The 27626-nt window shown below is 41.4% G+C and overlaps 1 protein-coding gene across 2 annotated transcripts in view; it reads right to left on the reverse strand.

Annotated features, from left to right (window-relative positions):
* The window catches only part of TMEM65 (transmembrane protein 65), a 30695-nt gene extending 3770 nt beyond the window's left edge, over positions 1-26925 (reverse strand). Inside the window, exons 1-7 of one of the 2 annotated variants that reach the window (XM_058036030.1) lie at positions 26607-26925; positions 23675-23914; positions 6155-6199; positions 4039-4106; positions 3225-3279; positions 2000-2042; positions 1247-1352 (exon numbers count right to left, since the gene is read on the reverse strand). In XM_058036030.1, the coding sequence (XP_057892013.1) occupies positions 1247-1352; positions 2000-2042; positions 3225-3279; positions 4039-4106; positions 6155-6199; positions 23675-23914; positions 26607-26925 (876 nt within the window). The remainder of the gene's footprint in view (positions 1-1246; positions 1353-1999; positions 2043-3224; positions 3280-4038; positions 4107-6154; positions 6200-23674; positions 23915-26606) is intronic. The other variant, XM_058036021.1, reaches the window with a different exon arrangement.
* Positions 26926-27626: the final 701 nt, after the last annotated feature.

A 27626-nucleotide genomic window follows, 5' to 3' on the forward strand; every position in this document is an offset into this window, starting at 1 on the left:
GACATTCAAAGGATTAGCAGAATGGCCAGGAAAGGAAAAAAAATAACCAAAACAACAAGCCACCAAACAACACCTACACATATTTTAGGTGCAATTATAAATGCATCTGCTTGTATCTGGCACTGCAAATCATCAAAGGAATGAGTGGCTTCTTGCAAACATGATGGCTTTCAAAGGCAAAAGGCAAAACCAACAAAAACTGGAAAACATTTCAGTTGACCTGAATTTATAAGTCAAGAGGAGAGGCAATAAAGACAAGCAGCCTCCAAACCACATCAATAGCAATAGGTGGATAGTGTTGAAAAACTTCAGACAGCAGGTAAAAAAGACAAAATGCTACCATACAGGCAAAAGTGCACAGAAGTCTTTTCACAGAAAAGGAATATAAACAAACTGAGTGCAATGACAGGTTTTGCCACAGGCTCAGCTTTTACTAAGAAGACTCTTAGACTATGGGGCAGCCCCCTGACAGCACACCAACTCTTCACTGCTCTGTGCTTTGATCCATCACTGCTATAACCTGATTTTTTCTACCATAACTTTTCCTCAATAAGTGCTATTTCTTCTCCCTTAAATCTCCAAAAGTATTTTTCCCAATGAAGGCTCATTCTGACAAAGTGAAGTATCTGTTTGTTTACTCAGTTTCTGATAATCTGTTTCTTTAATCATTGCTCACTGCTGAAGTGGGACCACTTCAAATATTTAGATGTTATGTAAGCAATCACCCTGAAAATGCATCTGCAAGGTGAGTGTCCTGTAACTGTAAACACAGGCAGTGAATACCACTCAAATGTTAAAAGTTTGGCCAGAGAAAAGCTGATTTCATATCCAAGCTAATTATAGAACATTAGAAATTAGTACAAACCAGCACAGGTATATGAATAGCAAGCACTTGACAAAGAATATATAGGAGAGAACTACTAAATGGTAATAACTTCCAAGTAAATTATCTTATCACCACAGCCAGAACTCAGCCCAGGTATCTGCACAGTGTACACGAAGTCATTGCAGAGACTATCCATGTCACTTGTCACTTGGGCTTGCTGCGTACAAAAAAACCTCTCAAGCTCAAAAAATTGCCATCTCTTGATTCTCCCTGTCATAGGCTCAAGACTAAACCCTCTGGGGAACATGCACAAAGTTGGTGGTCATCAAGGAATAAATGGAAAAAGTGACAAAAAGCATTTATCAGCTGGTTTGAACACAAAAAGCTCCACCCCAGCAGTGCTGCCCACAGGATACTCACCAAGTGTGCACTGAGCCGGGTCTGCCACATGTCAGCTTGTTTGGGTGTCAGGTCAGGGATTGACAGACCCAGCCGGGAAGCCAGAGCTTCCACATAACCTGCAAGACTGAAGAACAAGAAAACAAGAACAAATTATTTTGAATCTCACAGTATCTTCTAAGTAGGGTTTTGAAATACTTGAACTTAAAGACAAGAGCTTTTCCTTCAGCATAACAATAAAGTGATTGAGAGAAAGTTATGGAACAGAGTTCAGACTTCTAAAGGTCACATTTGCAATGTAATTTAATTATCTCACTGATTGAAGACACAGTATTACTAAAAAACCTTATGCAGTACAACATAACTGGTGTGAATGTTAATGCATTTTTACAGAGCTTTTTAAGTAACCTTTACTGGAGGAAAGGTCACACACAAACTAGTTAGTGGCAAGCCTTGTAATTTGCAGAAAACAAAACAGAGTGAAAGTGGGAAAAACAGGCATAACAAACAGGTTTACTTCCAGCAGTTATACAGGAACTTCCTGTAAAAACTAAAAAAAGCTGGATCTGTTTTTATCAGAAATAGGTATGCCTAAACCTGAAGACATTGCAGAGATATTGTTCTAGCTGAGGAGAAGGAAATCTCTTCAGATCTGGGGATAACAACCTGAGACAGTATATTAGGCAGAACTATATTACATTACAAAAAAAATTATTTTTCCACTTTGCATCTCAATGAATGCACTTAATATTCTTAACACAAGTTCATACATACCCCAGTCCAGCTAAATCTGAAACAAGGTTTCCCAAAGCTGCAGCTGGAGGGAGGAAGAGGGAAGAGAAAAAGGTATTATTTTAGCTACAAACAAACCCAGCTCCCACCCTGCAGTGACCTTCGCATACTCTCATTTTTTATAGAATTAAAGACTAGACCTAAGCTCCTTATATTTTAGTTTTTATTCTGACCTTATTACAATTTAATAACAGCAGCAAATTAGAATTAGTAAGAGGTGCAACTATTTTTCCCAATTTACATGGCGAAAACTTGACAAATACAAAAAAGACAGCACTAACACCTGGAAATCAACATAACTTTTGAGATCAGAGTTAAGAACAGCTGTGCATGATTGTCAGCTCCATGCAGCTAATGCTGGACACCAAGAAAAGCCACCCAGTGCCTGAAGAGGCACAGGAGCACTGGAAATAGAAGGAGCTGTCACTCAGGCATGCAGCTTTGATAAACATGTCAATATATCCATGAACTGTGTCAATTCAAGAAGAATACTGTACACAAGTGAACAAAGTTACACACAAAATACAGATTTCACAGCAGACCTTACTAAGATAAGCTTCCCTGTGACTGTCTCACATTGAACCAAGGCCTGCAAATTTCCAAATCTTTAACTTGCCCTGCTGTAACATTTTCAGTTCAGCTCTCCCTCCTCGTGCTTTTCAGCAATGCTGCACCTGCAGCTGGTGGATCCATGAGCACCCTGTGACACTGCAGAGGCACCAGAGCTGCTGAGCAGAGCTTATCAGTTTGGCCCAGGGCAAGGGCAGGATGGCTGCTTGGCCTCCTGTGGTATCTCACAAAGGCAGAGGAGCCACCAAGAAGTGCAGTAAAAAGACACCAACACTGATCTCCCCTTAGCACTGCAAGCCATCAGCAACATACAAACACATATATCCACATACATTGACACTGGGCCCTGGGGAACTTAGAGCAGTTCCATCACAGAAAGGCAAATACACTTTCCCAACTGACCCAGGATTTTAATTATTAGGCTGAAATCAACAACAAGCACTTCAAAAGCTATTTGAACTGAAATTCCATTTCTACAAATGGAATATGCCCTAGCTTCACCCAGAGGTTGTTTCTTTATTAGGAAATGCAGCTGCAAGACTGAGGAAGAGCCATTTCCAGCCCTGTGTGCTACTTTCAGCTTAAAATATAGGAATGGGCCATATTAGTCTAAATGTGCTGCAATTTTAATACTTGCCTGCCATAGTTGAAATTCCTAAGACAACTCCAATTGACAATTCTATCTGGGTTCCCTGAAAAATAAAAGAGTTTTCTCATTATTTGAGGGATTTGGAGTTAAAATAAATTATATTGATACAACTGACAAAAGTATTGTTCATTGCTTGTCTACATTAAAAGTGAAAGGATAAATGGATATTTCTTGTATTAGATCACAGAGATCTTATCTTCCTGGCATATATTCCCCCTAAGGCAAGGGTCTACTTCTGAAAGTCTTTTAATATTTCATCTGTACTCTCTCAGGCAGCTGGGGGACAAACCTGCAACCCCTATCCCTGCACAGCATCTTCCCCACTGCAATTTTTAGCTGAATGTAGAGCTCTGAACAAAAACTTCTACAAATACTGAGCAAACAAATAAAACACAGTATCACAGCTCCTTCTGTTCTCAGCTGAAGAAACAAAACCACATGGTCTACATTATGAAACACCAGAACATGGTCAAAAGATGAGAGACAATGTGCATGAACTAAAACAAGACATGTTCCAGTTGGATATAACAAATCATTTTCCATCCTGAGGACAGCTGAGCTTTGGAACAGGTTGCTCAGACAAGCTGCCCTTGGATTTCTCAAGTCCCTCAGGATAAAACCATGAACAACTTGGTCTCATCTTACAGCTGGCTCTGCTTTGAGCAGGAGGTTAGACTAGAGACTCTGAGATGGTCCTGAGCAGGGGGACTTTCTAGACTAGACTTCACAGGCCATTCTATTCTGTTCACTTGAAAAACATGAATCTTACACACTTGTTCAAGGAATTAAACAGTGAACTTACCGCAGCAATCATAATTGCGTTATCCAAAAATCCAAACCCTACAAAAGGTAATGCATTGTGGAAGAACACTAAAAGAAATAAGTAACAAAGAAAAAATAAGTATTCATAAGAGAGTTCACTAGTGCACAGGAACAACTGAAATGTCTAATACTGGTTTTAAGAGAAACAAAGGCAAAATACACAAAATTCCTTTCCTCCTGGTCACCTTTTGTTGTTGGCAGGTGTGGTAAAACCCTTTGCGACACAGAAATGTTACACAAGCCCTTAGCTTGTGAAGAACCAGCTAAAAAATCTACTTTGCAAATACTTTTACAATTTCAGGTGGAAACTACTTATACCTATTAGTGCATAGGAGGAATACTTAAAACTACACTAACTCTGCCACTATTTACAGACCTTACAGCAATGTTGCAGTATCACTGAAAATCACCAAACTGTCTCACCAGACTTCTTGAAATAAAGACCCTTTTTTCTGCAAGTCCCTCACTATTTCTGTGCAAGAAAAACACTCCATCTTCTTCACACATTCCTAAAATTTAGTATTTCAATTCTCGTCAAAACTCCTTCAGCCAAATCTGCAAATGCTCAGGTGGGTTTCACTAGGGTGTCATATACTGTTAATTATCTCACAATTTCAGTTGTGAATTGTATCTCGACTTTGTATGAGCACTATCCTCAGTGCAAGTTAGACTTGCAGCTGCTTTTTAATACATTGCTTAAGAAACCAAACTCCACTTTTTGTTTCATGCATTTTCTTCTTTTTTACTTCTAAAACAAATTAAAACCTTTCTGAAAATATTTCTATTGCAGAAGCCTGGAACATGCTGCTCTGAGTAATTTCTCAGAATGAGCAGAGTGCTACTGTTTCATTCCTTTTTGTCTTGTTAATTTTCTCTCTCGGGTTTTAGCTTGTAAGCTTTTGATGGGGGTGGGATTGAATTTGCACAGCATTGCCTCCAGCCACGTTTCAAGGTGCTCACTTCATAAGACAAAATACAGCATGAGAAGAGACTACATGACAACAATACAGCTGAAAGTTGAATTTTTTCATTTTTTAACATTTAAAATGCAGGAGAGTTTGGATTTGGCTGGAGTTTGGGGTTTTTTTTCACTTCACGTTGGACTATAATTCCTCTATTTTACAAACTTAGATGAAAACCTAAGAAGAGGGACGAAAGAAGAGTGGATGAACCCCACAGTCATATGAAAAGAAACTGGTATCCAGTAACTTTTGGGTTTCCTTTCTGCAGACAGTATGAATCCATGACCACACAAAAAAACCAAAGCCACATTCAAGATCTTTCATGCTTAGGGTACTAGAACATGAATGGTCATCTGTAGCTAGTTTGTGAGAATACACCTATTTTCTAACCTGCACAGGTGAAAGACTACAGCACAAAACCTATGAAACGTTTCAGTTATTTTTAAACTATCACAGGACAAACTCAGCAAAACATAAATAACAAAACAAGCACACAGATATGCCCAATATTTTCAAAATGTGTGTACTGGAGCTAAACTGAGACCTCAAATTCTTGTTAAAATGCACAGAATTTTGGAATTCATGGAGTAAACAGAACTCCAGGGACAAAGGAGGAGGGAGACAGACAAATTAGAAAAAAAAAAAAAAAAAAAAAAAAAGTAGATAATTAGAAAAGGAAAATGTTTGCCTAAATAAATTTGCTCACTGCAGAGGACGAAACCACAAAAATACACTAATTTGGAAACTAAATCAGAATTTGAATCATGAATGCACAATCTGTTTCCAATTTCTTTGCCATTTTATACCACTTCTCAGTCCTTTCAAAACACAAAACCTGCATAAGGCACTGCAGCACCAACACTGCTTGGCTTAGAAAAACAATGTTTGCTGCTGGCTTTGAACAGTGTGCTCTCATTTGGGCTTTGTGTCCTACTTTCACTCAGTGCTGCTCATTCTCCAGCCAAGGTGTTATGAAACAAAGGCAGCAGGGTGAGTGTTGGTGCTTGCTTTGGTTTTCTCTTACTCCATAAACAGGGATGAGGACAGACCAGCACTTGTGGAACAAAGATGAAGCCAATTCAAAGAGAGACTGCACAAATACTGAACCACATTCAACAAACATTCTTCTTTTACCATGTCTCAGTTGTCCTGGAGATGGTGGTGCAACCTCCAACTTCTCTAGAGAAGTCAAAATGAAATGAGAAAGTTAGCTGCTTCATCATAGATTCAGTTTATTATCAAGTCTTTACCAAATTTCTAGCAGGCAAAAAAGCAGTTATGTTATTTAACAGCTATCAAATGGGAAAGAAAAATACTTCACACCTACATTTTTATTATTTTTACAAAAGATAACATGGTATTAAAAGCCAAAATCTCTTAGAATATTACAAACTTACACCAGTATAAGTGATTATGCACTGTAACAGCATACTTCAGAAGCAGCCCAACAGCCATCTTCATTTGAAAATTACAAAACCACACTAAAATTAGAAAAATCAAATCTTCTACAGACAATTGCATGTTATTTTTTAGAGGTCCTCTAAACATGCAGCAGACAACCTTCTTTTCCCCAGAGAGTCTGCAAAACAAATACTACCATTCATATTCTCACAAAAGGTATTTTTCACAGCAATGTAAGAATAAAACAAAAATGGAAACCACTGATTTTGGTAACAGCACATTAAGTTTGGTCATTTGGTGCATGTTTCAGGTATCCTGGACTCAAGTCAGTGAGAGTTTGCAAGGACCAGGACATCACTCCTGAACCTGACAGAGTACTTTCTCTACAGGAAACCAGCACAGTTGTGATCAGAGATGCTGTGCAGAATGCAGCAGCAAGTTACTCGTTTAACAGCAGCAAGGGAAAAAAACCTAGCTACTGTTTTAGGTTTCTCTTGTGCATTTTTAATGTAGATATTGAGTATAAGACCTCCTTTTTAAAACAGAAAAAAATCATTCCCCAAATATTTTCCAATATTATGAGATTATGACAAGTTGCTTCCATACTTCTGCTGAGGTAACTTCCACAGACAAAGGTTAAAAATGGTACAAAGTGGAAACTACAGCTCTCAAGTATTCAAATTTTACTTGGGCAGACAAGTCATGGAAAGACAAAGCCGCAAACACAGAGTGTGATTGATTTGAGCCTATGTCTGAGCACTGCAGACTGGAGTGAGTATTCTTGCATCCAAGTCACTCTTAGACTCAAAGCTATTTCAAGGAAGAAATGGAAATATTCACTAAAGTACCTTTGAGGAAAAAAACATTAGATCATAATACCACTATTTAGCCAACCAGGACAATGACTTCCCAAATAATTTCACTAACTGAAGGACTAACACTTTCAAGCCCTAGCAGTTACTGAAGAGGTGCTTCCTCCCTCTGCCCAATATAAACACTACCTAAGCTCTACAAACACCAGATGCACTCACCAAGGAAATGGGACAAGTATAGCCCAAACACTACAGAAATAAAGATTATTTTGCTCTCCCCTAGAAAATGTCAAGGAATCCACAGATTCAAAGCTCAGGCTGGAAGAGGAACATGGCAAATAGAGGGGCCCCCTGCGAGAGTCAATCTTCTGAAGCCTCGAGTATTGATGGCAAGGAAACATCAGACCAAAATTTCCAGCTTGTGTTCAGGGTGAATGGGACTTTCATAGGATCTCCTCCTGTTCTCACAGGTTAAGCAGATCTTTTACTGAAGCACAGACAAAGAAAGAACTGTCTATATACACCAGTACTGCCCTCTGGGCAGCTTTCCTCAGAGACAATTTCCAAACACTGGGGAAAATCAGAGCCACCTTGAAAGAGAGATTATTAGCTGAGGCCACTGATTCCAAAAGCTCCAGATGCCCTCAGGGTGGCGAGGAAACCGAAGTTAACACTGTCACATTCCTGATGAGGCTTACCTAAACTCATTTGCTCCATCCTGCTGAATGCCAGTGTAAGAATAAAAGCCCCACACTGAACACAAGCACAGGAGGTCACAGAGTGCTGCCCTCCATGGCTTTCTGCTCTGGTGGGAAGCTCCCACACCAACCACTGTGGTTCCTGGGCTTCCTGTGGCACTGCCACTGAAACCACCCCTGCTGCAGTGCCCATCAAATTTCTAGATCTATGTCTCCATGTAAAGGATTTTATGATAAGAAACTGTAACATAAAGAAATTTCGAGGAAACACTCTACCTCTGAGAAAGGCATCTTTTCAGTTTTCCCTGATTATGACAGCCAGTTAGATTAGATAATTTCCATCTATTTTGGGTATCAATACAGAATACAAAAGACTATTCAGCTTGTCACAAAATACTACAAAGCTCTAGAACATCAGTTCTGTAGATTTAACTACAACTGAGTTTGATAGCACCTGTCAGTCTACAAAATTGCATTCTACTCAGTCTAGCTAGACAGCTATTAAAAAAAAGCTAAAAAAACCCAGTGAATATTTGATTTCAGAAACTTAATACCAAAAGAGGGAGAATTAAGGGTGTTTAGTAGAAGGACAAAGAAATAAAAATGTCTTACATCTAGGCATAATGGGAGGTCCAAGTTATAATAACTAAAAAGAACATCAGCTCCTCCTTCTGAGCATACATCAAGGGCTACCTTGGGATGTTTCTAAAAAAGGGAGGCTGGGGGACACTACTTTGAGGTTAGAGTAAAGACAAATTAGTGCAAGTTAGAGGGAAATACGAGGGGATCAAACATAAACAAAAACTACTTAATCATTGACATAATCTGTTTCAGTAGCATGGGATTCCTGCTAAGTAGGCATTTTATCAAGCAGTCCTTCAACACTATCAGGGCAGAAGCTGCCAGAGAGGTCACTGGGGACAGCATGGTGGCACCATGCTCTGGAGACCAGACTGCTCCTGATCAGCCACAGGGAGCTCATGCCAGTAATGGCATCCTTCCTACTGCACATGCAAGAGCTTTATTTTATAAAAGGGAGTCTTGTAAACGCGTGTGGAAGCGTGCCTTGCTTAGAGCTTCCCTCATCATCAAGATAAAAATTAATCTGTGAAAAAAAATCTACGATTACACATATTAATGAGACAGGAGAAGTGTGCCAGATGAAGTTCAGTAACTGGTGCTGGTGAGCCCTGCTCATGGTCTGGCCAGGGCAGCGCTCCCTGCCTGAGCCAGGACAGAGCCTGAGAGAGCCTCTGACTCCCCAGCACAGAGCAGGGGGCTCGGGACCTTGTCACAGGGCGCCTGCAGGACCAGGCTCATGGGAAAAGCTGTCCCCTCTGGAGCACCAAAACAAAGCTCTAAAGCACAAAGGCAACTTCCCTGAGAACTGAGGCTCTGCCTGCTGCAGGAAAGGGCTGCTGCAGCTCAGCTCTACTTGCACAGGCCAATGATTGCTCTAAAGCTGGGACATGGAGAAGGAAAAACTGGTGTGAAAGCCAAAAACCTTTTTACAGAATCATTTCCAATACCACCTTTTTAAAGCATAGCGTACTTTAAAACTCTCCAAGATATGAAAGCATTGAGAGCCAAAAAAATTCTTCAAAATTTTTTTTTTTAACTCTGGATAGCAAAATGTATTTCAGTACAGGGTATTTATTCATAGGAAGTTGTTCTGACTATTTGAATTTTTAAGACTCAGCAAAAAATGAGAATAAAAATATTCAGAGAGTACAGCAAGGGAAACATGTCCTTTGTTTATTTTCCCAGAGGGAAAACAAAATCCAAATTGCAAAACCCTCTCTAAAGAACTCAATTCAGCCAGAATCAAACAATTGAGAGTTTAAATGTCTGGAGGAAAAAGAAAACAACTCTAAAGTACTCCAGAATTGCATTTCATGATGGCCATTCACCAGCTCATCCTGCGTCACAGCACTCAGTAAGACACAGAATTCATCTTACTGCAGAGGGAATGAAATGAAATGGTGGAGTGAGGAATTGCTATTTTCTAACTGACATTCATTACCATAAATGAGGTTATAAACCAAGGTTCAAGTGCAATACATGTCATGAGCCCTGAATTAGCAAAGTCTGGGAAGCAGAAAAACATTTACTGCTTCTTAAATCTGTTCTTGATATTCTTAAAATGTATACAACCATCTATTTCTCTATTTTACAAAATTGTTAGAACGTGGGGGGAAGGGGGGGGAGCATGGGGGTGAAGGAGTGAAATATAAAACCATCAACATAAACAATACCATCATCCACAACTTGGTCCAAACCAGCAAGTTAAAGTCACTATGCCAACTGTAGACAAGTACTTGCAATTTAGTTTTAGAACTATTATTCTTAGCTGACAAACTAACCACAACTGAATAACAGGTAATGGGAGTGCACTTATTAAAAAAAAAAAAATAATCAAAACCCAGCAAGTTGTCATCACCAGTTTCTGAATTATCAATTTTTTAAGAACTGACATACAAGAGAACTTGCAAGCCTAAAGGCATGTATTATGTTTTATTCAAATTGCAGCTAACACCACCATAAAATTTTATAGCTGAATCTGTTACTGTCACCCAGGGGCAGGGAACACTAACACTGAATGCAGGTACTACTGCCAGAGCTACCCTAGAAAATACTTCTGCTGACTATTGCCATATCTGAGGCAAAAATATGAGCAGTGTTTTATAGATTTTTAAATAGTGACTGAATCGCTTAAATTAATTATTAACCAATGGGTATCAAGATGAAGAATACAATAAATATTAATAATCTAGATCTATTATAACATCACTTTAGGTTCCAAAGGCATGTAATCTAGAAGTTACAGAGGGTTTTGTCTTGAATTTACCAATTTGTTTCCTCCACAAAGCCTGTCCAGATAATTTCAGGTAATCATTCAGATACACATCACTGAAACAACAAAAACATCACTTACACAGAACAAGAAATCAGAGCAAAAAGAGGCACTATCTACTAAAAAGAGGCACTCCTTTGCACATAAGTTCATGAGAGGATCTATGCAACCAAAATTCTGGATTGGAGCTTAAAAATGAGATGTGTTATTGCTTTGTTCAGAGGTGGATCCTCAAAAGCAATTTCTGACTCTGATGTATGAGTTCATTCATGGAATAAGATCATAAGGCGCCTCCTTATCATCCTTTTTTCTTCCTCTGCTCTTCCTCAGTGTTTTCACCAAAACTGCAATCGAGCAAAATTGAAAAAACTTGTCCCATTGATCTTCAGTTGGGTTCCCTTAATATTCCAGATGGGGAAACAACAATTCCTGAGTTGACAGTAAAGAAAAATTCTGCATCATTTGTAATAACTCACAAGTGGTTTCCTGTTACTACAGCAATTAAGGCATGAAAGGAGGCTGACTTGTGCAGTACTAAATATAAACCTGGCTGTCAGCCCCTTCAGTCACATGCCCAGCACAGGGAAAGCTGGGCGAAGCTCTGGTACAAATAGAGGAGCTGATAGAAAATTTCTCTACTACTCTGGAGAAGGCAGCTATGTCCAAAAAAATATTCTGCATAAATACAAATAGGATAGTGGTTTTATAATACTCCCTGTAACATTGTAGAGAATTACACAGTGATCCCTGAAAAACCTTGAAGTAGCAGGAGATTATCACCTTTATTTGAAACCTTTGTTACATCTACTGAACAAAGACCTGAACAAGCTTTGCAGGAATGCAGTGTGCTCCCTGGCCAATCAATTCCCTTCAGAACAAGCCCCAGTAGTGACTTCAGGCTTAGTTCATTCCTGTGATCCCCTGTAGTGAGTGTACAATACCCTTATCCTATTATCCCTTCCAAAAATGTGGCACAGCATTCATACCCTTTTAAAGATGCTTGACAAAACAGAGAGACCTAAGATGGAAACCCCAACTGGAAATGTAGGAGAAAGTATGAAATGCAAATGGTATCCAGAGCCTCAAATCACTGTCCTCATCATTAAGAGGGTTTTATCCTTGACCTAATCCCCATCTTCATCAGTGCCTTATAAATGTGAAGGTCAGCATTTCCACTCAAACAGGTTAATGCCAAAGTAGTATTTGCAGTGGTTTGCTTAAAAAAGGTCTCAAACCACAGCTGGAAAAAAAAGACTTAAGATGCTTGCCTTGGGATTCAAGGGGGTTAATCAGCTAAAGTGATGACAACACAGAAAGGACTCACAGCTTGCAATAGAGATGCAGGATAAGGATAGAAATAGAGTTTGAGCTATCTCCTTCAGAGAGAAACAGAAAATGTCAGAAAAGCAGCTGAAGTGTTTGCATAGAAGTGCCAGCAATGTAGTAAAACTGATAGGAGAGCAAACAGGACCAATAACGACATCTCTGTTCCAGAAGTAAATGGTTATATTACTATTTAAGGAAAGAAAATAAACATAAGAAGGTTCTTGAGAGCTGCCAAGAAACAAACTTGCTATAGTGATTTCTTGACTGGAAAGAACCATCTTCAGAGTTAAAATTCTCTGCCTCAAAAAACCAAATACTTGTCCAACCAAGAGAAGGCTGGCTCTGTCTTCCCTCCTCACCCTCTCCATTTCAATGCCTGAGGACTGCAAGGAGTTCTTGGGAGCCAGAGGACAGACATCTCCAGTGGCACAGCATTTTGGATGAAAGAATCTTTGCCTGGGATTGTTAACAATCTCTGCACTAGATTTGGAAAAGGACTGGATGAGTCCTTCTGACTAACAGAGTGGAATTAATAGCATCCAAATATGTTCATTTAGCTGTTTCAGTAAGATGAGGTTTTGGCATTTCTCTGTCAGCAAGGTTTTTTTTGGGCCCCCTCTCGTTCAAGGGAGGGATCTGTCCATCATTTCATGGGTCTGCAGCTGAGCAGAGCAGCAGCATAGCAACAAGTGCTGAACTGGAAACAAGACCATGGTATCTGTGCTTTATCAGAGAGCAATATATTCCCCTAAAAAGACAAGCAAAGCAATTCTGTGGGACACCACAGAAGATTTGCTAACAAAAATTATCAGCACTCTGTGTACAATCAGAGATCTGATCTACTAGAGAACTTTCATCACCTCTAAATAGGGTTGTGTTAGGCAACACTGATATCTAACCATGAGAGCTCATGAAATATCTAGGGAGTTATATGTACAATATCCTTTATTCATTTATGTTCCCCCCAAGCCCTGCTTGAACAAGAAATCTGAAAAGCTGGCAAGAAACAAGCTTGTTTATTCCTGCTCCTCCTCTCCCTTATGCCCTTTCCCATCCTGCACAAAACCACACTCCTTTCCCCAAGACAGAAAGCCAGTGGGAGAATGGTTTTAGGACAGGGAGCAGCTTTGGCTTTCAAGGCCAGGTCTGGTACGTGCAGCCAGCAGCAGAACCCCTTAGAGGAGACAGCTCACTGACAACAGCCAGTGCAGAATGCAGGGGAACCGGGCACTGCCTCCTTCCTGCCCTGGCACAAACCCGAGAGAGGACAGTGACACAAGGGGCTGTGCCTCAGCCACAGCTGGGCTCCCACAGCCCCTGGCACCAGCAGCACCTGCACTCACACAGCACAAACCCTTCCCACAGCCACCACCAGGCAGCGGGGGCTGGCTCGTTAAATATGTTTCATGGGATCAATCTTTTCCTTTGAGAAAACTCGACTACAGTCTTTACAGAGAGCTGAAGACAAACTGCTATTAAATCACATATCACTAAGTATCAGCCCTCTTGTAAGCAGAAAGTTCCATCCCCTGCCTGAGGACGACCTTGGAAGCAAGTACAACTGCAGAAATAAGCTTCTGTCTGAAATAACTTTAAATGCATGTAGAGTTTATTGCTTTTCATCTGTCTCAGACTTAATAAAGCAACCCAAAATAAGAGAGACAGAGAGGACAGAGAAACTGAATGATTGTCCAACATTTTGTTACAGACTCATATTAAGTGTAATGACATTCCTCCTAATTTTTCATTGCATTAGGGCATTAAAGACAGAAGTATGAGCTGCCTTGAAATCCGTAAGAATCTGTTCATTACTGTCAGCAAAAGGAACACCATAAGAAACCACTGTTTCTTTCTGACAATTTAAGTTCCAGCCATAAATTACACTCAAGTAATTTGTGCCTCTCTATATAAATGCCTAATGAATACAGAATGCAGTAGCAATGAAGCTATTCTTAAATCTATACCTGCTGCTAGAGGAAGTGCAGCAGATTGATCCCTTTGATACCCCCTCCCTTCCCCATGTAACTGAGCAGAGCCTCATTTGTGAAACTAGTCTGACACCCTCATCTGACTCCTTGCACAGTCAAATTCAAACTGCAATGACAGCTTCCTCTGGCAAACAGCTGAAGGAATGATTATAATATAAAAACAGATAAAATCACTCCACAGGAACTTCACTGTAAAAGATTTTCCTTTAGCTGTTATGTTGTAAGAGTATGAAATATCTACTGGTCTGTTCTGCAGCTGCATTATGTAATAATTTATTCTGCATATGAATTTTAAGTTCTAATAAAAAACTCATTCTGTTCACAAAAACTGTCTGAAATATTAAGATTGCTGGTTTTGTAAATAAAGTCATACAGAAAGAAGAAGCAGAAGACAAAAGCTACTGTGCTCTACTCTTCTTAAAAGTGAACAGTACCGAGTTCTAAGCTCATTTTTTATTCTTTCAACCATTTGCCTTTATTCTGCAAAGCAAAAAAGGAACATCCTTTTCCTGGTCAGTGTTTCTCCAGCCTCTGGCAATCATCAGCCCTCTCTCAGAAGGATTCAATCACAAGCACATCCCTGCAGCTTCCAGCTGCAGAGCCAACGCAAGCTTCATTTCCCATCACACCCCTGCGAGTGCCAGCTGTGCACACACTCCCTCTAAAGCTGCTTCAGGACCTCTGCTCTATGGAGAGCTGCACATCTGCTCCATCCATTTAATCCCAATGCTTCTTAGCTTTCCCAGAAAGTACCCAGTGTCAGTTTATGAAACACACAGTTCTGCTACTTAGGACAGTTTTTGTTTTTCAACTTTACACATTTCCCCTTTTCCACTCACAGGGTTTTTAACCTGTTATTTTGTCACAGCTTCACTGTAAGCAGGCAGCAGAATCCTGTGGGTGCTGAAATTACACCCTTCACCTCCACTTCTGCTAATCAGCTTGAGAATTAGTGAAGTGCAAGCACAAATCCTCAGCTCAGAGTTTGCTGTATACAGAAGCCTGTTTTGTTTTCCACAGGAGACGAAATATGGAATCTAATGTATTTAACATTTCTCCCCATGGCAATGGAAAGCATGCTGTGGCACTGCCCACATCAGTGACATACTGCAATGCCACTATTTACTGGAGATCTTAATGAAATATGCACCCCTGTAGTTTTCCATGGTGTGCAATGGAGACTGATCACAGTGTGCCTCCAGCATCCTTCCCTGCCTCATTCTCTTCTCCCTCTGCTTCTCCAAAATCTGCTCAATGTTTACACAGCCCCTTTTCCAGCAGCAAAGAAGGGGATGGATTCAGGCTGAGGTTGCTTTTTGCAGTGCTGAAGCAAAGTACTGTGTGATGTGGTGGGCAGCCACTCAGACCACGATGAATAATCCTGAATAGAGAGCCAGAGGAAGGAAGAGGAGAGACAGCTCCCTTCCTAGGCACAAGACAAATGTTGAGATAAAAACTATAATTGCAAGTAGTTGCCAAAACATCAAAGGTAACCTGGGAGATGAAACCAGTATTGCTCACTAGTACAACTCAGCGTGCACTGTTAGGGACACAGAGATGCCAGAAGAGACTCCTGCCTGAGGCACAGGAACCCTCCTGGCCCTACCCATGGGAAAACACAAAGGCAGAACCTTAGGTCAAATACAACACTGCACCCTGAAGTGATCTGAAGTCAAGTTGTTACTGCAAGGGGTGATTTGATACTTTTCCTCCCATTTCTAAACTCCCTCCTGATCATGTATTTGGGACTTCTTCATTCTGGCACTTGCTCTCAGCCAGGTACACAGCCAGGCCCAGAGAATGACTGCAGTGCTAGGATGGAAAGCAGAATTGAGACTTTCATACCCTGAGGTTTTTGGGATAGAGAAAGAACAGAACACTCTTTACAACACCACAGGTGAAGCCAGCAGTAAATCCACACCCAGATGGCCAAGTCACATCTGCTACACATCACCTCATCCACAGCTCATCCAGGCCTGCCCTTACCCACTGTGGGAAACCCAGCAGAATGCTTTTCCTCTATGGCTGGGAAAAAGTAATTAAAGTGAGCCTTTTTTTTTTTTTTTTAACTGAGCTTTTAACACAGGATCAGACATAAATCACAGTAAAACTCAGCCATAGTAATGTGCAACTGCAAACACTGAGGTAAGCATGGAAAAGAGGTAGACACAATAGGTTCATAGCCTCCAACCCGGAGATGTAATCCAACAGTGAAAACTTTATAAATCCAAAGACTTTTTTTATGTTTTGGTAAACCAGATCAAATACACAAATAAAAAACTTGAAAAAGGTCACATATCATTCCCAAGAAGAACAGTCTTTTTCAGCCTGGGCCATCTGTGATTTATCAGAACTCAACTGCACATTGGTACATTTCTTCTGTTCAGGTAAAGGGACACTGAATCAGAGGAAGTCTGTTGAATATTTGCAAGAGGAAAAGGTCACCAGGCTGATTATTTATAACAGCACTGTCACTTTTGCAGCTACCTATTTACTTGATTTACTTTACTCCATAAAATAATATAAATAAATAATGAATTTGCAGAAGGAGTGGTGGATTTCAAGCTGTTCTCCTATCTCTTCTTTATGGCAAAAACCTTAATTATACAAGAGGGCTGGAAACCTAGCTGGAAATTGTTAAATCTCACTCATGAGTGAAACAGTTAATTTTATATTTGTAACATCAAAGTTTTACTTGAACTTTTGAAAATCAGCCTGTTGCCAGAACTGAAGCAAAGAAACAACTGGATCAAGAGGTTACCTGTAATCTGAAAATACAAGCTGATGGTATTTGAAAGGGCAGCTGGCTAAAGAAATTGGTTTGTTCCATGCACATTTTTCTCCAGTCTTCCAGAAAATTAAATAAAGCAGAAAAACCACAGTTTCTACCAATTCAGATTGTTATGAATGATGAGATAATATCCTCATGGAGACTGGTGATTCACACCCTTAGTGTAAGATAAGTTACAGCAAAGCAGCCAGCACTAAGGGATAGATCACTGCACAAAGTCAAACGCTATCAAGTGCAAATAATTTGGTAAGTTACTGTAACAGCACAATAACCAGAAACTGATAATGCCTAGAAGAAAAATGTAGCAGGTCAAAGTGCAGCAATTGTTGGCTCCCAGTAAGCATTTGGACCTGAGCTATGTGGCAGTACAAGTTTACATACGACATAACCCAAAGCACAGACCTCTGTCCATGGCATGGACAGAATCACACACCAGGGACTGTCTCCTAACCCTTCCCCAACATTCCCACAATGTTTTGGGAAGCCCAGACAACAGGTCCCAGATATCTCCAAGAAGTGAGCTTTGGGAACCCAAGGCCAGGCCACTCTGCACCCTGTATCTGCACAACTCCTCTCAGTTGAAGTTGGTCTCACTGTAGAAACTCTTTTGTCTCAAACTTTTCCATTCTTCCTGAAATTAGAAAGATTTTTCAAAGCTGTGTCCTTCCCCCAGGTCATGCAGGAGGCTTTCACCAGGATCACTGCCAAACAGTAAGGCATGTTTTAATTCTGGAAATGCCTAAAAGCCATGAAGCATTTTAACAGCATTAAGGAAAGGTTTTATCTCTACACACAAGCAGTAGGAGACAATAAAATAAACCTCCTTCTTCTTATGGCTGCTTTAAACCAATAGGAGAGTTAATACAGAACATGATCAATCTCAAAATACAGAGTCTTAAACATGTTTCTATTTCCCCTTTCTATTATCTAGAGAAAATAATGTGATTTTTAAAAAAATTACTTGTAAAAGTATCTCAGTCTAAATAAAATTTAATAAAAACTCAAAAGATACCCAAAAATGAATGAATATTATGAACCCATCACATACAAAATGAAACTGGCAACTGATGCAAGAGAAAAGTATAGCAAGTAGCAATAATCACTATGTATTATGGCTGCTAGGGAGGGTATTTCATTAACAATTAGCATATAAATATCTAAGTATCCAAAGTAAATGAACACTGGAAAAAAACAGCTATGGTTTTATATTCCATAGTTTTGAATGAAACATGCACTCTGCTGGGTTGAACAAAGTATTTTGTGGGCTTTGCCTGAAAATACTCCCCATGTTTCAGAGGAAGCATGTGGTTCAGGCATGAGTTAGTCATGTCCCAAAAATTCCATGTTCATTCACTGTTAAAGGAAGTTCCCACACACAGCAACAAAGCAGAAACAAAAAGGCATGCTTTCAGAATATTTGAAATATCACTATGCTAATTTAAATATAAAGTAGAAGGGAGGAACAAGGCAGCTCACATATTCATGTCTAACTTTCCCAAAAAAGAGCCATTTTTGTAAAAAAATCTCAACAACAGCACAGGGACCCAAGACAGTTTCTTTAAGTACTCTGCTTGCCTGTTATATTTATTTTTCCATTTACTGGTTGTTTTTAGAAAGGATTTTTTTTCTGGAGATAACAGATGCCTCTGTAGTTTCATATTTGGATTGATTAAATAATAAATGAGGCTGACTTAAGCTAAGAGTTTTCAGCTGAATGAGTCAGCTTTAAATAATTTCTTTCTTAGAGAAACTGGCAGACTTCCTTTTCTTTTAATTGAGGTTACACACTGGAACCTCTGTGTTCACAGAATAAACATGATCTATTTCATTCGTGCCTGTTGCAGGGAGATCTAAATGTTTTCAATCTATCACTCTCAAGGGTTTAAGTTGCACTCTAAGTAAAAGCTGCATTTCAAGTGATCTTCTGTAAAAAGTCCTGAATCAAAAGCAGCTTTTGTACTGGACAAGAGAGTTATTGGGAGACAGATTTTCCTTTTAGCTCTAAAATGTACTATTTTACAAAAGACACAGCTGAAGAACAATGTCTTAAGAATCAGATAATTTTTTCTGATTTGTGAGATAAAGGATATTTGTGCATGACACCTATTTTGTATTCATCACATGCTTAAACACATGCAAAAGACAAAACGAATTTTACTTGGAGCAATGTTTTATTTTAATTGAAGCAATCTTATTTTACCTCTGGCAGCAAAGGGCAAAGGCAGCTAACTAAATAATTTTTTTAATTATAGTATCATTCTTGCATTATATTTGGACCTTGTAATTTAACACACGTCACTTTCCAAGAAAATAACATAAGGTAGTGGATACTGAGCTGCTTCAAAAAACTGAAGTTGTTTCACCTGATGAAGTATTAACTAGAAACTCTTGTATAGTGCAGCAGTTTCCAAAATACCTGTGCTTAAAACACCTTGGTCAAGTTAAGTGTAAGTACCTGAAGATGTGGATTGCTGAAATTCTTGAGACTGAAGGCTTTATATGAACATGAACAAAAACTGTGTACTTCTATTTCTTGCAGCAATACATGCCAAATGCATCAAAACAGGCATGCAGGAAGTCTGTCAAACCAGCAGCCTGCTGGCCTTATGCAATGCATATGTCAGCAAACACACTTTTCCATTTGGGCTTTTTCTACTGTACCAAATTCACTGGTCGTCTCTGGTGACTCTACCTCCTCTGCTGGCTTCTCCAGTGGTACCAGTGGTTTAGGATACCTTAAGCCTACAATGAGTTTTCAAAAGCAAAACAGCAATCAGTCATTATTTAAAATCTTCCAATCAATACTGGAGCATCCACCAGCAAGAAAAGATCCTTTATAAATATTAAGACTGGATTTCTGTGGGTTTTACATCAATTCCACTTGATTGTTTGCAGGGTTTTCTCTGCAAAAAAATAAGATGAAGTTTCTGCATTTAAGCAGACTAGAACCTGCTTTAATTTATGTGAGCAAGTAAAATTTCAGAATATGGAAGCAAACCAAAGCACAACAGAAAAATCATGAACTTCAGAAAACATTACCTTGCTGCAGGTGGTTGAAAGGTAGACAGTTACAGCTGACATTTTCAGAGAGCAGTTTCAGAATAATTTTACCATGAGTGACCATGCACCAATTTTCTTGTTTATGACATTAAGCCTCAGCCCCTAAATTACATAACAGTCTGGGTTTGAAGGGATTTAATGATCATCCAGTTCCAACCCCATGGGACACCTTCCACTAGACCTGGTTGCTTCAAGCCAGATCCAACCTGCACTTGTAGGAAAGGGGCACTCAAAGCTCCTCTGGACAACTTATGCCAGTATCTCACCACCCCCACAGTAAAGAATTTCTTCCTAACACTAATTTAAACCTACCCTGCTCCACTTCAAAGCTATTCCTTCCTGTCCTATCACTAGATGTCTTTGTGACAAGTCCTCTCCAGGACACTGGCAAACCCCACTTATGTGCTGGAATGTGCTACAAGGTATCCCCAGAGCTTCCTCCAGGCTGAACAGCCCAAACTTACTCAGCCCAGAGAAGCAGAGGGGCAGACACAGATCTCTTGTTTGTGGCAGACTCAAGGGAAAGGCCTGAAGTTGTGTCAGGGAAGGTTGAAGCTGGATCTCAGGAAAAGGTTCCACACCCAGAAGGTGGCTGGGCACTGGAACAGGCTCTGTGGGGAAGTGGTCACAGCACCAATCCTCACAGAGCTCAAGAAGTGTTTGGACAATTCTCTCAGGCACATGGTGTGATTCTTGGGGGGGTCCTGTGCAAGGCCAGGACCTGGACTCGATGAATCTTGTGGGTCCCTTTAAACTCAGGATATTCTATGATTCTGATGCATGAGGTTCAGATATGAATGAAAATGACCAGCAGAGCCTCAGCAGCACTTTTCCTTCTGCACTCTGCCTTCATGAGAGAGCTTCAAGACTTGGGGCAGGAGGTGGGGGGTACAGTCAAAAAAAAAAGTTTCAAAAGCAAAATGTAGCACATCCTTCTATCTGAAACACAATACTTCTTTCACCAGCTAGTATTTTTGACACAGCAGTGAGATTGGTAACAGTCCTGGTATAGGCTGCAATGGTCTGAGAGCATAAAGGGACTCACATAGGCAGGCCAGCAAGAGTTGGTCATTTTACCAGCTTGACAGGCACTTCACACTTGTGAATCAGACACTTGCCAGCAGACCTTTTCCTAGAACAGCAATCAAACACTAGAGTTAAAAAATGTATTGACCTAGGTCACAGCAAGGGAAAGAGAAATAGACAGCACTGCTCCACCCACAGCATGGCACTGACCTGCATGTGCTGGGTGTGTGAGGGAGAGAGGAAGAGAGAACTGTCCCCACCAGGTGCCACGGTACCTGGCACAACACCACGAACAGTTCCTGCTCTCCCAGCTCAGGGGCTGAGGGCAGTGCTTACCACAAACCTCACACCTGCACTCTGAAATCACTCTTCAGACAAAACAAGTACTTCCAGAAGGATGGAATTCTGCTTTGTCGTGTTAGCACAGATTCAGTTCTAACAAAAAGAGGCACTAAAATCCAAGCAGCCCTAAAGCACCGTGGCAGATGAACCAGTGTGTTCATATCAGCAAGAAGCATCTGATCCATGCAACAGAGGGAATCTTTTTCACAGGAGGCTTGTTTAGAGTGTCTAAAAACCTCAGTGAAATCCACTCATCTTTGATGACTTTGCATCTTTTGAATTAACTTCTCTTTGTAAAGCTGTGGAAGTAGAGGCATGTAGGCTCTAACACTCCCTAAGCTATTCTAGTAAACTGGGGAGCTCATAAATTTAACACCAGAACATAAGCCAATGAGGTTTCTTCTGACACCAAATGAGATTTCACCCAACAACAGCTAAAACCTTGTGAATTCCCTGAGATTCTGCACCAGCTGTGAGCCCAGCTGAATGCAAGGAGGTGCAAGCTACGGTTTTGGTGCTTTGTTTTTAACAAAAACAAGGTGCAGTAACTTGAACTTATGAACAGTTTTCTATCAGAATGCATCATTTTGGTCAGATTGTTTATGTATCTCAGATTATTATGAATGGTATGATATCCCAGTGCCTTCAAAGAGAATCTAGTTAGAAACTGCATTCTCCAAAACCTGTAAATTAAATTACAAAAACAGTTGTCAAGACTCATTGCTGTGGTGTTTTTGCATGTTTTCCAGGTAACACAACCTCACCAAGCAGAGGAAGAAGAAATTGCACTTCAAAAGACCTTTCATTTAGTGATCATTTCACAAAAGTCTTCCACTTAAAATATAAAATGCAACTAGGTGCTTTCAAGGAATTGTGTTCAATATACAATGTACATACATTATATACTAAAAACATCTGTTCTATGTATTATATATACACACACATATGTATTTTATGTGTATGTACACAAAGATAGGAAAACAGGAGTTGTTTTCCCATCTTTGCAACAAAAGATGGGAAAATAAAGGATTGTCTCACTCTCAAGACCTGAGATTTCTTAAAGGCCCTAGATAATCACTGTGTTAGTAATATTAATGAAAAGTAGTTAGATCTGGGCTCAAGAATATTGTAAAGCAACACATAAAAGACCAACAATTCCCTAGGAAGCAATAACGGCATAGCAAAAATGCCAAGTTTAGTATTTCTTACCTAAAGTCAAGCCCTTTAGTATTTTCCCAGCTCATTACCAGGTTTGCTGCACTGCTTACAAGTGCATCTTTCATGAAACATCTCATAATCGTACATTGGAAACCAAAGGTAGAAACCCTAAATATATGCTCCTTAAGAAAGAAATTCCATCTTCTTCCTAACACCACTTTTGTCAATGGAATATTGCTATAGAAGATCAGAAGCATTAAATCATTCTCCATATTTTCTGGAAGATTTTACACTTTCATCTCCATCATTCAAGAAAGAAACAAGAGAAATCTGATTATCTGAAGCCAACAAAACTAAGCCTTGTTTATGGGGCACTACTTCTGGCGACAGAAAGCAGGACTATCACATTTGAAATCAACCAGCCTACTTGCTACTTCAGTGCTCCTGTAACCATGAAAATAGAAATATACAAATTACTTCTATTCAATTCCACATGTATCATCTCTTATCTGGTGTGGCTGGGTGTGGCTGACATGCTTACAAGAAACATAAGCTAAAATTTAAAATCTTTGTTTCAAAGGTCTTCCTGGGGAAAAGGGACACTTTATTCAAGTTTCCAAGGTTCAAAATGGGGAAAAAAAAAAAGACTCAAAAACTTAAAGACTTCAATGCCGAAGGAAAACTAAATCCAGATGAGAAAGGATTTGCAGCTGTCTTCAGAAAGAACAGCTCAGTGATGTTTTGACTAAATTTTAAGATAGTAAGATACAGATTATAGTCTAAATCGGGAGATTTTCAAAATATTTTCTGAGAACTGTTCTATCAAGATTCAATTTCACAGTCTTCCCCCCAGCTTCTACTATGCAAAACACATCTATGAATTCAAACTCCGGCTTTTAGCCCTCAGCCATCACATTCTCACAGACAGAGCTCTGTCTTCTGAGGCACTACAACAAACAGCAGAATTTCAGTCAGTGTTTATTCATAAGCTAGGCTGCTCAGCAGACCTCTAGTGCCCAGTATCTGGAAGCTCCATAACCCTGCAGGTAACACGGGTGACAAGGTGATGGCAGGCAGGAACATACTCACAAACCTCTCCCCACCTACATTTTTCATGACTACAGCATAAACACATGTGTAAGGTTTCAGAAACGCTGAGACTCAGCTAACTTACAGGTACCAGCTACAGCTCACCTACCTGAGGGCCGTCCTTGGGTGCAGCAGCCGCAGCAAAGGATGGGTTTCCCCGCAGCCTCTGCCATTAGCGGAGGCCACAGATAGTGTGTCCTGTCATATTTCCTGCTAGGGCAATTAGCTGCTGGAACTGCTTCCTTCTGCTGGTAGGCCTGGGAATGGGCTGAGGAACTTGCCCCATTTGGTTCTTGATGTGCCCAGGTCTGCCCATATTGCTGACAGCCTCCCCTAGCTGATATGGGGTCTGTTAGGGCACAGAAGAGGTAGTGAAGGAAGAAGGTCAAAACTTAACCCAGTAAGGACTGTGATAAGGAGGGTATGGACTAACACCTCCCTTTCCATAAAGAGTTATGAAAAGATCACAGGCACAAAACAAGCTTAAGCAGAGCAGCAAAACTACACAGGCATTTCATGATCAAGGAGAGACTGATTTTTCAGACTCAACCAGAACACGGGAATTTATGCAAGCAGTAGAGAAGAGAATTTGAAGGCTGCGTTTGGATCACTTTCATTGGAAATCAACACAAAAGTATAACCAGGGCCCTCAGCTAAAGAAGCAGCTGCTGGGAGCTACAGCATGCTGCCAACAAACAAGATAATTGATAACATTGCTATAATAGTTTTGTCTTGACTGAAGTCATGATTTGTAAAGATCAAAAGTGCCACAAGTCAATCAGAGAAAGTACCTGGAAAGCAAGGCACAAATAGCTCTCCCCTCATCTGCTACTCACAACCTGTGTACCTATTCAGGTCATTGCTTCACAGTCACCATTTCAACAGCAGGAAACAGCAACCATACAAAATATTTATAAACATAACAAAGCATTTTAAACACAGAATACAAACACCTAGCTCAGAAAAGTCTCTAATTGTCTTTCAAGGGTAGCCGTTCTATCCACCTTGTCTTCTTCTGGCACTCCACAGCATTGACAGTGATGATACATATCCAACACCTCTCTGCCCTTCTTCACACAAAATCTGAATTCTTTCTTCTCCTCTACAGAAAACAGCTATGGGCAATAAATTCAAGATAGGGTTTTTCTCCAATTTCTATTTAATTACTGGAATTACTCAAATTCTACTTAACTTACTAGAAGGCTCTTCAGTTATGATTTTATTTTCATAACACATGAAGAAACAGAATTTCTTACAGGTAAAAGCTGACAGCTGTTATCATGCTGCAGTTTGGTAAAAATATCCCATGAATAGAGCTGGCTAAAGGAAAAGGTTATATACAAAAAATGTCTTATCCAGCTAGATGGGCAGACCAAGAATCTGACTCCAAGGATGAGGTCCGATGGCACTACAACACTTTATGCAGCCCTTACTGATGAGACTACAAAGCCCACAGCTGAGATTTTGCTGAAATAATCTCTCCAGCAAGATTACAGTTTCAGGCACAAGTGAACTGCAATTTCCATTAGTGGAATAAACTTAAAACCAATTAATAAACTCCCATGCAGTAAAATGTCTAAATGCAAATTGATGCTATTGTTACTTTGCTTCTACATCCTGAATCATCAGAAAGTCACAGCATTTTACAGAACAGACTTTCACATAATAACTAACAGCATCTGAGCAGCAAGATATTAAATACGACCATCTGTTGATTTACATCTGTATAAAAGTTGAGACACTATACTGAAATTTTAAATCTCATTTTGATATCCACCATATGATCCTCCAGATACACAGTTCCGTTCTATTTAACCTGAGCAATAACTGATGAGACTCACACAAAAACCTCATGGCAAGAACCCTTCAGACACTTAGAAGGATTTATTTGGGAAGAGTATTAGTTGTTAGTATTCAAAAGTTAGTGTCAACTTACAGTTCAAAGCATTCTACCCTCTGCGTTGTAAAAAAATAAAACTGATTCACTGTCTGCAAAACAGAAGCGCTGCTGCTCCCAAAACAAGGTGTTTAAGCGAACTACTCCCACTCTGACTAGAAGCACTAGTGTTTATATGCAAGTGTGCTACAAACAACACTGAAGAGATACCTGAAAGGGTTCTGTCTTTTCACAAAAGCAACACTTTTACAGCTGACTCTCAGACCTGCTCCCTGCCCACCCAAATTTTCTTCCAGACATCTACAGAGAAGCCACAAGACACAGAAATGCCCTTTCCAAGGGCACGCTACTATCAAAGTCACAAAGAGGCCTAGATCAAATGCACACTGATCTCTTAAGTACCCGCTATCATCTTCTCTGCAACACGGATTGTAAATTACAGCTGAGGATCAGAACTAGAAGTAAGGAGGCTGTAATTAAGAGGATTTGGTTTTGTCAGGTTTTGATTTGTTTAAGGAACAGTGTCAAGTTGGCAAGAACAGTTGGATCAGATGAGAAAAATCACTGTGAATTACTTTAATTGGCGTTGCATAGCCGTGTATTCAGAGATACATCTGTAAGCCTTCCCGGCACATACACACCTTCCCGAATGAGAACCGACACTTGCAAGAAGCAGCGCCGGCAGCTCTCCGGGCAGGGAAGTGTAACTCATGAATGAGCGCCCAGAGCAGCAGCAGCAGCCCGGCGTCTCTTAAGAGGTCTGAAATCAATTTACTGCTGCCCTGATGTCAGGGGGATTTTATGAGACACACTTTGCTACTCCCATTCCGAAAAATGGCCACCCGTGGCTCTCTGAAACACCCGGTGAGACGACAGACCCACCGAGGATTTGACACATTGGGCCGGTTTAAGTTCTAAAGGTGCTGCGGATGCTTCTGGAAACTAAATTTCGGGTCGTGTACCTCATTTATACCCAATTACACACAGGGGCGAGCGCTTCTCGATGCCTCCTTCGGCTGGAGTTTCCCACTCGCCCGAAAGAGCCGCCTGGGCGAGGGCAGGAGCACCCCCAAACTTCGGAGGCTCAGCCCCGCTCCGGCCCGGCCCTCCCACCCCAGTCGGGCTCGGGTGGGTCGCGGCTCACCTTGGGCGATGGCGATGGACTCGAAGCGGTGGAGCTCCCGCAGCAGGCAGCTCCGCTCGGTGGAGTGCAGGCTGTAGATGAAGTCGCGGGCCCCCTGCGCTGTGTTCAGCGCCTCCATCGGCTCCTTCTTGGGGTGGGTGCCGAGCGCCCGCGACCCCCGCGGGAGGAGCAGCCCCTCGGCGCCGCCCCGCAGGCAGCTCAGGCGGCGGCGGCAGCAGCACCGCGGGCCCCGCAGCGAGCCCAGGCAGGACGAGGGGACGGCGGCGGGGCCCCCCGGCCGCCCCAGCAGCAGCGCCGCCCGGCCGAGCCACGCCGACATGGAGCCGGGGAAGGGCGCGGCGCTCGGGCCGCCAGAACCGCCCGCGGCCGAGTCGCCCGGGCCGCGCTCCCGCGGCTGCTCCGCCGGTGGGGCCGGGCGGTCCGCGCCAGGCACCGCCCCGCCGAGCTCCCGCCAGCAGCGGCGGCAGCGCCGCCCCGCCCCGGACCGGCGCCAGCCCCAGCCCCGCTCCCTCCGCTCGGGGAGCCTCGGCCGCAGGGCGGGGCGGAGGGGCCCGAGGGGCGGCCCCGCGCAGGCGCCCGCCCGGCCGCGCTGAGGGGAGCGGGGCGGCAGCGCCCCGAGAGCTCCGAGCCCCGGCCCGGGCAGCTCCTTCCTTCCAAAGGCTTCCCTCGCACCCACTGCCGAGTGCCCGGAGCCCACAGGGCTTCTCGCACCGCCAGGCTACAGCAGCTTAGCAGGGCAACACTAATGAGGTTTCGCTTCTCTCTCCCGTTTGCCAGGGCCTTGCCGTAGAGTACTGTGGTGTTGCATCATCCAGTTTTAGGTTAAGTCCACTTCGCTTGCATATAGCGGTTGCATTATTTTAAATTAATTGGCAGGTATTCTACCTGACAGTTATTACAAAGAAAAAAAAGGCAACAAACCCAAACCAAACACATTAAGGACAGAATTTATATCTTGAGGGAGCAGAGGTTGCTTTGAAATCAGGTTTGGTTTTAAACCTCTCTTAGTTTCGCTGCCAC

The sequence above is a fragment of the Melospiza georgiana genome, chromosome 1, assembly GCF_028018845.1.
Source record: "Melospiza georgiana isolate bMelGeo1 chromosome 1, bMelGeo1.pri, whole genome shotgun sequence".
Classification (NCBI taxonomy): Eukaryota; Metazoa; Chordata; class Aves; order Passeriformes; family Passerellidae; genus Melospiza; species Melospiza georgiana.